The sequence below is a fragment of the Emys orbicularis genome, chromosome 5 (genome assembly GCF_028017835.1).
Source record: "Emys orbicularis isolate rEmyOrb1 chromosome 5, rEmyOrb1.hap1, whole genome shotgun sequence".
Taxonomy (NCBI): domain Eukaryota; kingdom Metazoa; phylum Chordata; order Testudines; family Emydidae; genus Emys; species Emys orbicularis.
Window position 1 is genome coordinate 47,435,267 of NC_088687.1, and position 13,411 is coordinate 47,448,677.

The 13,411-nt window shown below is 42.8% G+C and overlaps 1 protein-coding gene across 1 annotated transcript in view; it reads right to left on the reverse strand.

The window, feature by feature from the left end:
- Window positions 1–13,411, reverse strand: part of SCLT1 (sodium channel and clathrin linker 1) — a 136,235-nt gene that overhangs the window by 49,886 nt on the left and 72,938 nt on the right. Inside the window, exons 18-19 of the mRNA XM_065404799.1 lie at window positions 12,749–12,941; window positions 9,133–9,329 (exon numbers count right to left, since the gene is read on the reverse strand). Coding sequence (XP_065260871.1) covers window positions 9,133–9,329; window positions 12,749–12,941 — 390 coding nt within the window. The remainder of the gene's footprint in view (window positions 1–9,132; window positions 9,330–12,748; window positions 12,942–13,411) is intronic.

Genomic DNA, 13,411 nt, shown 5'->3' on the forward strand with positions numbered 1-13,411 from the left:
GAATGCGGACTAAAATATAAATGTCTTTTCAGTTTCTATTGTCTATGATACTATTGGTCGTTCACTACATAGCTAAAGCCCTGAAACACAATAAATACTAATAATTAAGTACATTTTTAGTGTGTCTTGTTCCATCCTCTCATTAGCCTATTTATATCTCCGACTGCTTATTGGCCAGTCTCCAAAGCCTTCTCTATTCCCAGCTATCTCAGATACAATTCCTGCTAAGTACAGCAGGAAAAAGTTAACTTAGCTCCTGTTAAACAGAAATAGCTTTGGAACAGAAACGTTGCCAGTGTTAATGTGGGTCAGAGATGGCTTTACTGTACTTTACACAAACTAGTGGCGTTTACATGAAGACAAGTTTTTATTTCTCGTTCTAGAGAAGAAAGCACAGTATGTATGTTAGCAGCAATGTATAGTTATTGTAGGACACAAACTTCAGAGGTTATTTTCCCTGTTCTAGTTGGAGACCTGGGCTCAGCTCCAACTCAGACTAAGAGCATTCTGTTTCTGACAGCTAGAAAAGGTTGAATGATATTTACAAATAAAAGTTATGCTTCAAAAAATTCACCAGTTATCTACTACAAGGAGAACATCAGGAGCATTATGGTTCATTTTGCTATATGGACATGTAATCTGTTAAAAATAATTGTATGTGACAAGTCTATCGGTTAATCCGAAGTTTAAAAAACCAAGCTTGTGAACTTTTAATGTTTCCTTTTTAATGGCCTGTTAAATGAAAATATTTTAAATTTCACAATACCCGTAAGAGCAAAAATCTTTCCTTTTTTTAAATTTACATTTGAATTTTTTTTGTCTTCCTGATAAGGAATCACATTAGCATATGTGTAAACTTGAGTACATCTTGCATTTCAGAAAATGAATATAGCTATAAAAATGACATTTTAACTTTCTCATATTAGTGTACATGCATACAAACCAATTCTTTTGCTGATGTGAAAAATGAATGCACTTTATCCACATTGAAAACACTGCCTAGTATATTTTGTTTTATGTCTGTGTTATTAGGATTGACTGCATGCACTAATACACAATAACTAAAGAGCACTATTCAAACATTCTCTACTTGTCTATTAACTTTAAATATTAAAAAAAACATGCCACGTGTCTTTGGGGATGAAAACACCACAAGCTGAAGAATAAGACCGGGATAAATGGATACAGTCCGATATGTTTGTTTGCTGAACTGATCAATTCACTTGTCATTCTTATCTACATTAACATACGTAGGAACTCAAGTGTGAGGTGAAGAGCTTAGGAGTTCAAGCTGTATCTGGAGCTCAAATACCATCCTTTGTAGGTATCCTGATGTTGCCTGTAGCCATCAGCCGGCACTGGCAAAGATGGGGTAACAGCCTCATTTGGGAAAGAGGATGAAATCACTCCCAGAACCAATGGATCTGGTTCATCTTCATCTTCTGTATACTCCAACGAGGCTGGCTGGTCTTGGCAAGGACATGGTAAGTAAGGTTCATGTTCTGATCCTGGGTGCCTAGCATAAGAATCCTAAGGGATCCAATACAGCCTGTATGACGAGGATCTCTTGACAGGGTACCACCCGTCTCTTGGAAAGTTATATTTTGTAAGAGGATGGAACTCTGATCTCTTAGGGCTTTTGTCTAGGGCTCCTTCTCTATGAGAGGGTAGAGGCTCTTCTGGAGAGACTGACTCACTGGATAAAAAACCTGGATCCTGAACTACCGGTGGATCCAGTAGGGTACTGCGGCTTGCTGGTGGGAGAGGAGAGCAGCTCCATGTCCTTGGAATAGCTTCCTCCTCCAGAGTAACTATGTCTTTGAATAAAGACAAATGAGAGGAAGGGAAAGGAGGATAGGGAAAAGTAAAAATGTCATCTGTAGTTCTCAGATTGCCCCAGGGTACGAGGTAGGTCAATTGGTAGAGCTGTTGGATCTGGTGCTTCCCTGGCCACAGTGGAAGACTGATCTGTCTGGGGCCATGACAATATTAGCCCGAAGTGTAATCTCCATGTCAAAGGGAGTGGCAGTGGATGTGTCTCTTTTGGTTTGCATGTCGGAACCGGTACCAGAGCTAACAGATCCACGCGCCTTTGTACCACTTATTCCTGCTGAGAAGGTTTCTCCCAACTTTGAAGGAGTCAGGGAGAATCTCTTTTCTTTGGGGCAGCTTTGGAAAAAGAGTTTGCGAGAGTGCCCTTTACTCTCATGAGAAATCTTCTCCTTAGGCTTGCAAGTCTTAGTCTCGACTTCTGAGCTCATGCTCGGAGGGGCACTACCCTTTGACTGAGGCCAATATATCAGGGGACTCCCTGGCCCAGATCTGATTGGGGTCTCATGTCCTCCTCCATCAGATATTTTATGTCTTAGCTCTCAACCCTCAAGTTCTGGGAGGGAAGGAGCGGCAAATACTGCACTTAGCCGAGATGTGAGCCTTGGCTAGACAATAAAGGCAGCACTGGTGTTTGTCACTCACTGAAAAGGAGAGGGGGCAGGAAATGCAATGCTTGAATCCCAGGACTCTAGGCATAAGCCTATCCTCCCATGGAAAATAATGAACTATGCCAGTACTCAAGACTAAAAGAGTAAAAAAATAAACTATTTACAATATATTTACAGATTGAAGCAGTCAAAGGAAGAAGCTGTGGACACAGAATATTCTGACTCAGGCCATGAAGCAGAAGAAGGAACTGGAAAGGTGCCAGTGTGCACTTTCCGTTATACCCTCAGTTCAGAGCACATGTATGTGCAGACCAATGGACACTGTTTGCTAAATATCTCTGAACTCAGGCGCACGGTACGCACACATGCCCACATTTGGAATACACATAGGGATCATCACTCAAAGAAGAGGTTACTCACCTTGTGCAGTAACTGAGGTTCTTCGAGATGTGTGTCCCTGAGGGTGCTCCACGTTAGGTGTTCATGCGCCCCTGCGCTCGTAGTCGGAGACTTTTAGTAGCAGTGCCGATTGGGTCGCACATGCGTGGTCCCTGTCTCGGGCTGCTGCAGGTAGTTAACCGACGCTGTGCAACCAGCCCCCACTCAGTTCCTTCTCTACTGCAGAGACTAATAAGGAAACTGAAGTAGAAGGGAGGATAGTGGAGCACCCACAGGGACACACATCTCGAAGAACCTCAGTTACTGCACAAGGTGAGTAACCTTCTCTTCTTCTTCGAGTGCTGTCCCTGTGGGTGCTCCACTTTACGTGACTTCAGAGCAGTGCCCTCCGATGGAAGGAGGTGCTTCGGAGTTGAAGTTGTGACCTCCGATTGTAGAGAGCATCCAAAGGAGGTATCAGATGTTGCCTGTTGCTCTAAGGCATAGTGCTGTCTAAAGGTATGGGCTAAGGCCCAGGCAGCAACTCTACAAATGTCCGTGATAGGTACATTGTGCAGGGAAGCTGTGGAGGCTGATAAGGCTTAGTGGGATGTGAGCGAATCCCCATGAGGGATTGGCAGTTGCACTGATGATAGAGTTTTGTGCGATTATGGATCTACGTGGAAAGTCTTTGTTTAGAGATGGTGCTCCTTTTGGAGCATTCAGTGATGGATAGAAACAGTCTGGGTGATCTTTGGGATGGTTTAGTCCTGTCTATGTAAGAAGCCAATGCCCTCCGAACATCAAAATTATGGCGTGTGTAATGTGTTCTATCTGTGTGGGGTTTAGGGGTGTGGTCTGAGGGAGGCTTTATCCTCAAAGAAGACCATGTATGGGGGTTCCGCCATGAAAGCCCACAGTGCTCCCACACGTCTGACAGATGTCATTGCCACAAGAAATGCTACTTTCATAGAACGGTGTAGCAGTGATGGGTTCACATGGGGAAGAGGTGATGATTCAAAGGACCAGGTTCAGGTCCCATGGTGTGGTAGGCTCACGTAGTTCAATGTTGTGATGGTAGGTAGATGGACCTTTATTGAGCTCATGGATAGGTCTGACTGTTTGAGTTCTAATAGGTAACGCAGTATAGAGGGTAACGTCCCTGGAATGGAAGTCATCCGTTTTAGTTGGCACCAGGCCTTAACTCGTCTCCCCTTCAGGGTGTATGGGCGACAGTTCATTTCTGTTTCTGTTCATTTGTGTGTAACTATATTTTGTACCTCCTCTGAACAGGTAAGCTCAGGTTCCGTGAACCATGGAGGAGCCATGCTCTGAGATGAAGTTTCTGTGGATGCAGGACGCAGCCTGAGTCCTGGGACACTGGATGAGACAGAAGTGGGAGTGCGATTCATGAATGCACGGTCATGCTGAGGGGGTAAGGATACCATGGTTTGGCGAGACCATGATAGTAGAATTACTGTGGCCCATCCGGCCTGATCTTGTGGATCACTCGGTTTAAGAGAGGAATAGGAGGGAAGGCATAGAGAAGGGAAGCGTTCCACTCGAGGAGGAATGCATCGCCTAACGACTGCACACCGAGACCTGCACCGGAACAAAAACGAGGGTGTTTGGTATTTTGTGCAGTTAATAAAAGGTCTACTGAGGGGAACCCCCAGTGTTGAAATACACGCAGGAGTACTGTGTTGTCGAGCTCCCGTCGTGGTCCTGAGAAATTTGTCCATTGAGGGTATCTGCTGTGGTGGTGTGGATATTGTGTCTGATGCACCATCGTCAGGGTTTTATGGCTTGCACACAGAGGTACTGTGAGTGTGCTCCCCCATGTCTGTATATATAATACGTACAAGCTAAGGCTTCAAATAGCCTTATCCTTGACGAGTGGCAGGAACTGGGAGCAAGCGTTGTGGACAGCTTGAAGTTCCAATAGGTTTATATGTCGAAGGGATTCCACAGGGGACCAGCAGCCCTATATAGAATGTGGGTGCAGGTGTGCTCCGCATCCCAGGAGTGAGGCATTTGTGGTCTGCACACGTTGGTCAGTTTTGTCCACCAGAGAAGGGGGTCCTTTATTTTGCCCGATATCGTGGGGTGCTTGTTTATGCTGTGTCTGTGTGGAACAAAGTTGATACGTAGCCTTCCTTGTAGGCAACGGATGTTTAATCTGGTGTGCCTGACAGCAAATGTTGTGGCTGCCATGTGGTCAAGAAGTTGGGGGCAAGTCCTGGCAGATATCTGTGGGCTATTTCACGCAGTGGGTATGAGGCTCGTGTCTTGGTAGTGAGGCTATAGCCTCAATAGAGTTGAGTTGGGCCTCAATGAAGTCCAGCTCTTGCACTGTTGTTAGAGTGGGCTGGTTGGTATTTATTAGGAAGCCCAGATTCGTGAAGAGGGTTACCACCTCTTCAGTGGCTTGCAATGCTGTCTGCTGGGTTGATGCTTTTAGCAGGCAGTCACTTATAGTGTATAGTGTGACCATCTTGAATCGTTGTGTTTCTGATGAACTTGTTGAATTATTGGAGGTCGAGCATTGGTCTCCATCCACCAGAGTTCTTGTTAGGGGAAGTTGATGGTTGGGATGCAGCAACTTGAGAAGTAGATTGTTGTCCCCTCAGGGCCTGTGTCTGCAACCCTGTGAGTCAAATCACCGCTGTTGTTGTGAATACATTGGCCGGTGGTATTATTGGGATGTAAAGTAATTCCTCTGTTTCCTCTTCGGTTTGGGGTTATAGGTTCGTGTAGTAGTTTTGGGCCGAGGTTCGGCCCTCAGCGGGGCTGTGGGGTATCCCATCGCCTTGCTCTGGTCCGGCAGCAATCTGGGACCGCAGACCCCGAGTTAGGGGCTCAGGCCCGTAAGCAGGGGCTGAGCCAAGAGGTCAGAACGCAGGCCCTTAAGCAAGGGCGGAGGCCAAGTCTATAGCAGCCCAGGCCCTAAGTCAGGGGCTGGGTCAGTAGCAAATAGTCAATCGGAGGCCCAGGCCCTTAAGTAGGGGCTGGGTCAGTAGCAAATAGTCAATCGGAGGCCCAGGCCCTTAAGCAGGGGCTGGGTCAGTAGCAAATAGTCAATCGGAGGCCCAGGCCCTTAAGCAGGGGCTGGGTCAGTAGCAAATAGTCAATCGGAGGCCCAGGCCCTTAAGCAGGGGCTGGGTCAGTAGCAAATAGTCAATCAGAGGCCCAGGCCCTTAAGCAGGGGCTGGGTCAGTAGCAAATAGTCAATCGGAGGCCCAGGCCCTTAAGCAGGGGCTGGGTCAGGGTTTGTAGCAGCCCAGGCCCTAGGTCAGGGCGGGGCAGCAAGCAAATAGTCAGTCAGTAACCCAGCCTCTCTACGTCAGGGGAAAAGGGGGAGTCTGCCACCCAAGGAGTGGGTGGCAGGGGGGATGCAGGCCCTCCCACTCCACTGTGTCCCAGCCCGGGGCCCTAGCAGTGGCGGAAACTCGCTGCTGTCAGTGGGGATCCTGGCCGCAACACACTGACATCGGCTCTGGCAGTGCAGCAGCCAGACTGGGGTCGGCTACCCCCGGGCTACTTCCACACTCCCCCTCGTATGGTACCTGGGCCGTCCTAGTGTCCTCGGTGCTCTCCACCAGCATCGGTTCCTCTGGGTAGTTAGCGCAGGGTAGGCTCGGCTCCTCCTCGGGGTAGCTGGCACGCGGCAGGCTTGGCCAGTCCTCCTTAGGGTATCGGGCGAGAGGTAGGCTCGGCAGGCCTGGTAAGTCAGCAGGCCGGTCGCGGCCTGCGGCTGTCTCCCAAGTGGGAGCTCGGCCACAGACGTCTGCTCTCTCCGCCGGCGTGTGCTCCACTGAGCTCTGCTGGACTTTTATACTTCCGGGTCGGCGCCGTGACATCTGAGAGGCGGGCGCCGGACCCTGTGGCTCCGCCCACGTTGGTATTGGGGGAGGTTCCGCCCTCAGCAGGGCTGTGGGGTATTCCACCGCCTCGCTACAGTTCCCAAGGATCGGAGCACTCGTGAGCCTGTGAGTAAGTTGTCTGTCTTTTTGGCGGATAATTTGGGCTGGCAAGTCTTCCACTGTGAAATGCACCTCTTCAGGGAAGCCAGAAAGATAGAGCCATGAACTTCTCATTACAACCACCGTCGACACAGATGTTGCAGCCCTGTCCTCAGAATCAAGTGCTGCGAATTGTTCCCCCTTGTCCTTGGCAATAAAATTAATCAATTCGGACATTTTTGTGTAGTTTGTATAGTTGTATTTTGTTAGTAATGTTGGATAGTTGGCTATGTGGAGGTGAGGGGTAGCCAAGGAGTAAGACTTATTGCCAAAACTGATCAAGTCTTTTCCAGTCCTTCTCATGAGTTGTGTTTCAGGGCTGTTGTTACATGCCACATCACTGAACTGCGTCTATCACTAAGAAATTAGGCACTGGATGCAAAGTCGACGCCCTTTGTTGGTACACACCTCCTGTCGGACCTTCCGCCGGCTGGAGGGGCAGCCAAGGGGGTCCACAGAATGACCCTTACAGGATCCATCAGTGCCTCATTCATGTGAAGGGCAATTTTTTTTCTTTTTCTTTTAAACGAAGGAGAAAAGGAAAGGGAAACAAGCTAAGTAGCTGCTAATAAGGAAACTAAGTAACTGACTGTAACTAATTAACTACAACGTAGCGAGGTGCTGCTGATTGCTCTGACTCGTAGCCAAGGGCGATAGAGAAGGAACTGAGTGGGGGTTGGTCGCACAGCGTCGGTTAACTGCCTACAGCAGCGCAAGGCAGGGACCATGCATGTGCAACCCAACCAGCACTGCTACTAAAAGTCTCTGACTACGAGCTCAGGAGAACACGAACACCTAAAGTGGAGCACCAACAGAGACAGCACTTTAAGAAGAACTATTTAATATATACCGATGAGAAGAAATAGAACAGCAGAGCTGCTATTTTCACAACTTCAGAAACCACTATATACAGGAGAGATGTCGTTTTCTTCTCATGCTACATTTGGTTGCTAGGTTTAGGAGACCCTGCCAATAAGGAGAGAGAGTCTGTGGACTAAAGGAAGACCAAGGAAAGACGGCCTGAAAGAGAATGAGTGCCCTGGGACGTTAAAGCACTCTTGCTTTGAGGTGTGCGCCAATGAGCCTTTCAGCCCAACTCTCGTGGTGATGAGGCAAAGAAGAACATCTGGAGGAAATGAAGCCTAAATGGAGACTCATCCCTAACACTCAGTTCCAAGAACACTGGACTAAGAGAGCTTTCCCCAGAAGAATGTGCACACAGGGTATGTCTACATTGCAATTAAACAATGTGGCTGGCCCAGGCTTGTGGGGCTCAGGCTAAGAGGCAGTTTAATTGCAGTTTGAGCTCAGGCTGGAGTCCGAGCTCTGGGAGCTCTTCCCTCGTGAGGTTCCAGAGCCTGGGCTCCAGCCCAAGCCCAAATGCCTACTCCACAATTAAGCAGTCCTTTAGCTTGAGCCCTGTGAACTCAAGCCAGCTTATGTGGGCCAGCTGCAGGTGTTTAATTGCAGTGTAGACATACCCTTAGAGGTATAACCATACACTCCACTGATGGTATTGAAGATCCTGCATAAGCCAAAGATGGTGGAGAAGTACCCAGAGATTGTCTATGGCCAAAGAGACTCCAGGACCCTGGTCCAGACAAAAACAGAGTGTAATAGTGAAAACTAGGCAACACCAACTGGAATACTGTTTAACAATAAAAGTTGCTCTTAATATGGAGAAAGGTCCCTAATAACAAAATCTAGCCAAGAAAGAAAGGAACTGAGAGGACAAAGGTCATATGGCTCTTTTATAACCTCATCTCAGAGCTTCTGGTGTCATAAGAGAGTACTCATGCAGCTCCAACAGGCAATGTTTTCAGAATGTTCCTGAAATTCCATGATTCGTCCCACAACTGTGAATATACAGACGGTACCTTGAAGAACTGTAAATATAGGGGTTTTCATAAACCAAAGTTAAGTTTTCTAAAATGAGTAAAGTTTACTTGAAAAACAGTATTAAAATAAAGTGACATATTGTAACTACTTTTTTGCCATTACAAAATGTCAAAAACACACAAGTAGTGTTGTCTTTTTGGCAAGGTACAAAGCCTTCATTTCTGCAATCAGCCTGCTAAGTGCAACTGAGAAAGGAAAGCGGAAACTAACAATTCTTTTTGCAGCATCTCTTGTTTATTCATTGAGACTGCAACATCTCTTCTGGCCTGAATTATTTACTCACTATCTTTTTTCCCCACCACAAGTACAGTTTCATGATGATGACCATGATAACCAAAACCTAAGAGTTAAACTAATAAAAAGTGTAAAAGAAAAAGACTGATTGCACTTACTTCAGATTACAGATCCTGGTTTCTGTAGTTTCTGTAAGCTTCTTTGTTTCTTCCTTCCACCGGTTAGTTGCTTTTTGCTGAGCCACCAACAGATGTCTCAGTTGAACAGTGGAATTTCGATTAGTGACTTCCATCTCTTTCAGTCGAACCTCAAACCCATGCTCCTTCACTGAATGCTCATGTTCGATTGTGCTTATCTACAGTTAAAAAAAAAAAAAAAAAAAAAAGCCAAAATCAGACAATAGAAGTTTGCAACTTTAGCCCAAGAATAAAAACCCCCAAAACATTCACTTTAAGTGTGCATATAAAAATACGCTCATAAGACCAATTTAAAACCTAATACAAATGGCAATAAAGGGTAGTGATGATTGTAATGCCTATTGTTTTTATAAATTGAATATATGCTTTATCCTTCTCCCCTGAATTCTGTAAATTACTTGTATTCTTAGGTTAGCTCTCTGGGGAAGGGTTTACATCTTGTATGTTTGGAAAGCACCTATCACCATTGTGAGAACTACTAAAATTCAAATACTAAATAACTGTGCAGGCTCAGTTGTGTGCTTAACTGAGACCTTGTTTAGGTGTACAATTGTACATGCAAAGTACCAGGTCGTTACACAAGCAAATACAGCAACAAAGGTTAGATAACCAATTATGTTGAATATACATTTAGCCTCTGGATACATCAGATTTCAGATGAACAAGAGAGCCATCTCTCTGGCTTTGAGGAGTCCACAGTCTGGATGTCCAACCTGGAGTATAGTGAAGATCCTGTAAACTGACTTTGAAAAGCCTGGTTGACATAAGTATTGGTTAAGTTTTAATTTGAAGGGTTAGTGTGTAAACGATCACTCTCTCCACACACCTTTCCCCAACTCATATGTTTTTCAGTTAGTATCTTTGATCTTAAATGACATTTGTTGAAAATGTTGACGTACACATGCAATCCTACAAATTGCCAGCTTTAGAAACAATTTAAAAAAAAATTTACCTATATCAATGAGTATTTTTTTATTTATATATATATATATAATGGGTCAATAGGGTGACATGTCTCATTTCTGCAGAACTGCCTATAAATATTTATATTTAAATTTACATACAACATTAAATAAGAATTCTAAATCATTACATCACATTTCTTTCGTAAGAATGGCATGGCCTAAATAGATCAAATTTTCAAAGTTGTTATAGCAACATTAGATTTTGAAGATTCAGCCCCTCCCCCCATAACTCTCCTATTTGAATACACAAGATATAAATAGGAATATATTACCTGAAAAAGCAATGTAAACTGCTTATTTTGCTTATTTCACTAATATAAAGGAGTACCTTCCTCATCTATTTTTTTGGTATTTTATAATTCTAGAATTCTTACAGAAAATAGAAAAACCTTACATTTATTTTAATAGTATGAAACTAACAAAACAAGTTTAGGCTTTGAGTTTCTTAAAAACAAAACTCACTTCCATTTGTGCCCCCAAACAAATCCACTGGCACATACATTACACTTTTAGAATTAAACATTCACTCATTTTTTATAGGTGTAAGTTATGTGTGACATTAAAGAGAGTCTTTTTTATTCCAGTAGTGACTATTGATTTTTTCCCCTTTCTGTAGTTAGAAGTAATATTGAAACTTATCATAAAATAAAGATTAAGGGGGAAAACTTTGAGTTTTGTTACTTTATGAGTAACCAGTCTTCCTCCGACACCGACTTTCACACAGAAACAAAGGAGAGAAATATTTTTAAAAACCTAGAAAATGTGATTATGAAACCATGAAAATTGGTATAAGGCTGATATAGTACATGAAAGTACTTTTAACTTTTTTTGTTGTTAAACTATTTTGATTTGATGGTATACCTTTAAACTTTATGTATTCCATTAAAAGTTTTTTTAAATCAGTTTCTTTTCTATAAGTGTGCTGATGCAATATTATAAGTCTCAAAAGAAAACTGGTAACATTTATCTGTACATTGTAAAAAAATAAGCACTGTGATATCTTAGCACCATTTATTTACATAAATAAAACAACCCCCTAACACACACAAAGAAACTATAAGATTTAGTTATGTCAGTAAAATATTTCCACCCTGCAAACTCGAGATTTATATTTTTAAAATGTAAAGTAATGAAAAGTGTGCATAAATCCTCTTCCCCTTTCAGCAAACATACAAGTGAAGTATATACAAGGCAGGACCATTTGGTTTATTGTAAACATATGATTGAGATTTTACTTCTGGTCAATATACTTTAACCACTCCGTTTATGACAAGGAGCCTTAAATGCACCAATGAACATGAAATGCTTTCTTAATTTACCAAGTAACACAAAATTTTAAGTTCTCCATATTATGTGGAAAATTAGACTCAGTCACTGGTTCTTGAAAAATGTAATGGCACATACCAGAGTATGTTATGCTGATCACATGTCAATTGCCAAGGAAACAAAGGAAAAAACATAAGTCAAGTTGAGCAGTTTTCCTCTGATTTCCATCCAATTAGTCAGCCATGTAATACTATTTGGTGAATTTTCTAAATAGTGTGTACAAGGATTTCATTGTTTATTGCCCCCCAAATTGACCTTTTTCTTAAATGTTTTAAATTCTCCAAGGTTAAATACTTTTTCCTGGATCTCTTGTTGAACAAGGGTAGTGCTCTGAAGGTGGTGACTTTTAGACTAACTGACTTTATTATCATAGCTGTTAAAAATAAAGTAGTCTTCGCTACAAAACTAGCTCCATGGGCTCTCCATATGCCATCTCCCTAATCCCCTAACTTTCATTCCAAACAGACAAGTTTTTCTCTTGTCTTTATATTCACAACCATTGAATTTTATATTTTTGCCTCTAGCCATATCCATCTTTTTTATCCCCAATCCCTCATAGCCTATACTTCAGACTCCCAACTTCAGTTGTTAAGACCGCAGAGTCAAATCCCAGTCTGACAGACTTCCTCAGGTCCTGTCAGTCTGGGATACTTCAGTGGGGAACCACAGAAGGTTCATGAGGGAAGCCTGAAGATCAGAATTGTTAGCTGTGTTCTCTGAAACATTTTCACCTGCAAATCTTCCAACTCTCCAAGCTTGTTCCAACCATGTTCCAGCCCTTATAACTAGAATGAGAAGGGGAAAAGGAAGAGACTGGCATGTGACGATGCCTCAGCGCACACTGGAAAACATAGTGGTTAATGTTAATCTTGCTGTTTCGGAGATCTGGGATCAAATCTCTTGCTGCTGCAAGCAGATATAACTCCACTGGAGCCCAGTTTGCCAATCAGTAGTGAGTTTGGCTCCAGTTAAAGTTAGATAACCAGAAGTGTTATTATTATTTAGTCTGGTCACATTATAAAAGCCACCAAAAGAACATTTGGAAGCTTCTGTTTAATAAGTATAATTTAATTTATTAATAGACAATGAATTAATTATCAGACTGACAGTAGAAATGTTACTTCACAAGTAAGGGTATCTGGAGGGCAGAACTGAGAAGCCTGAACTGAAGTTGTCACTCCCAACCCTATTTTTTCTATTTCTTCTTAGAAATGTTTTTTGCATTTTATCTTTCGTAGGAACCCATTTAACCAAATAATTACACACTATTTTTGTTTTGCTAGTACCTTTAATTTAGCTTTTTGTTGTGCCTCCATGGCCAGTTTCCTCAAATCCTCTGCTTCTTTACGCAACTGTTCATTTTCTTGATGAAGTTTTAGTCTTTGTTCACTCATAGAGCCAGAGTTTTCTCTTTCAGAATCCAGAATGCTTTGCAGCTTGCAAACCATTTCCTGGCAACGAGATATCTCTTCCTCGGAGCTGAAAAGGGAAAACAAATCTCACTAGACTTTCAACTCAGGAGTTAAGTCAAGTTCAGTCTACATTTTTCGAAGCTTCCCTATCATTTGTATGTGCCTTTTAATTAGAACCTTTAATTATATTTTGTATTTTGAAGGCCAAATACTTATTTTTAAAATTCATAATGCTTGTCAACGTCAATGTATTTGTGGATGGGTGAACATGTGAATTCTTTTTAATGCTTGACATTTAAAGTACAAATATTTTTTAAACTAATTTTTATTCCCCTGGGTGTGTGATGTCTATGTCTAAGAGGAACAAATAGCCACAAAAAAAATTCACAAAAATATTTAATTCAATTTTAAATTTCCTTTTTGTCAGCCTCAGAGAGGCCAAGCATTGAATGACCATGGAAAATTAACTATGTCCACTCCTTATACATATACCATTATATGTTAAATTAACTACATTAATTAAAAAGGATGGGTGCG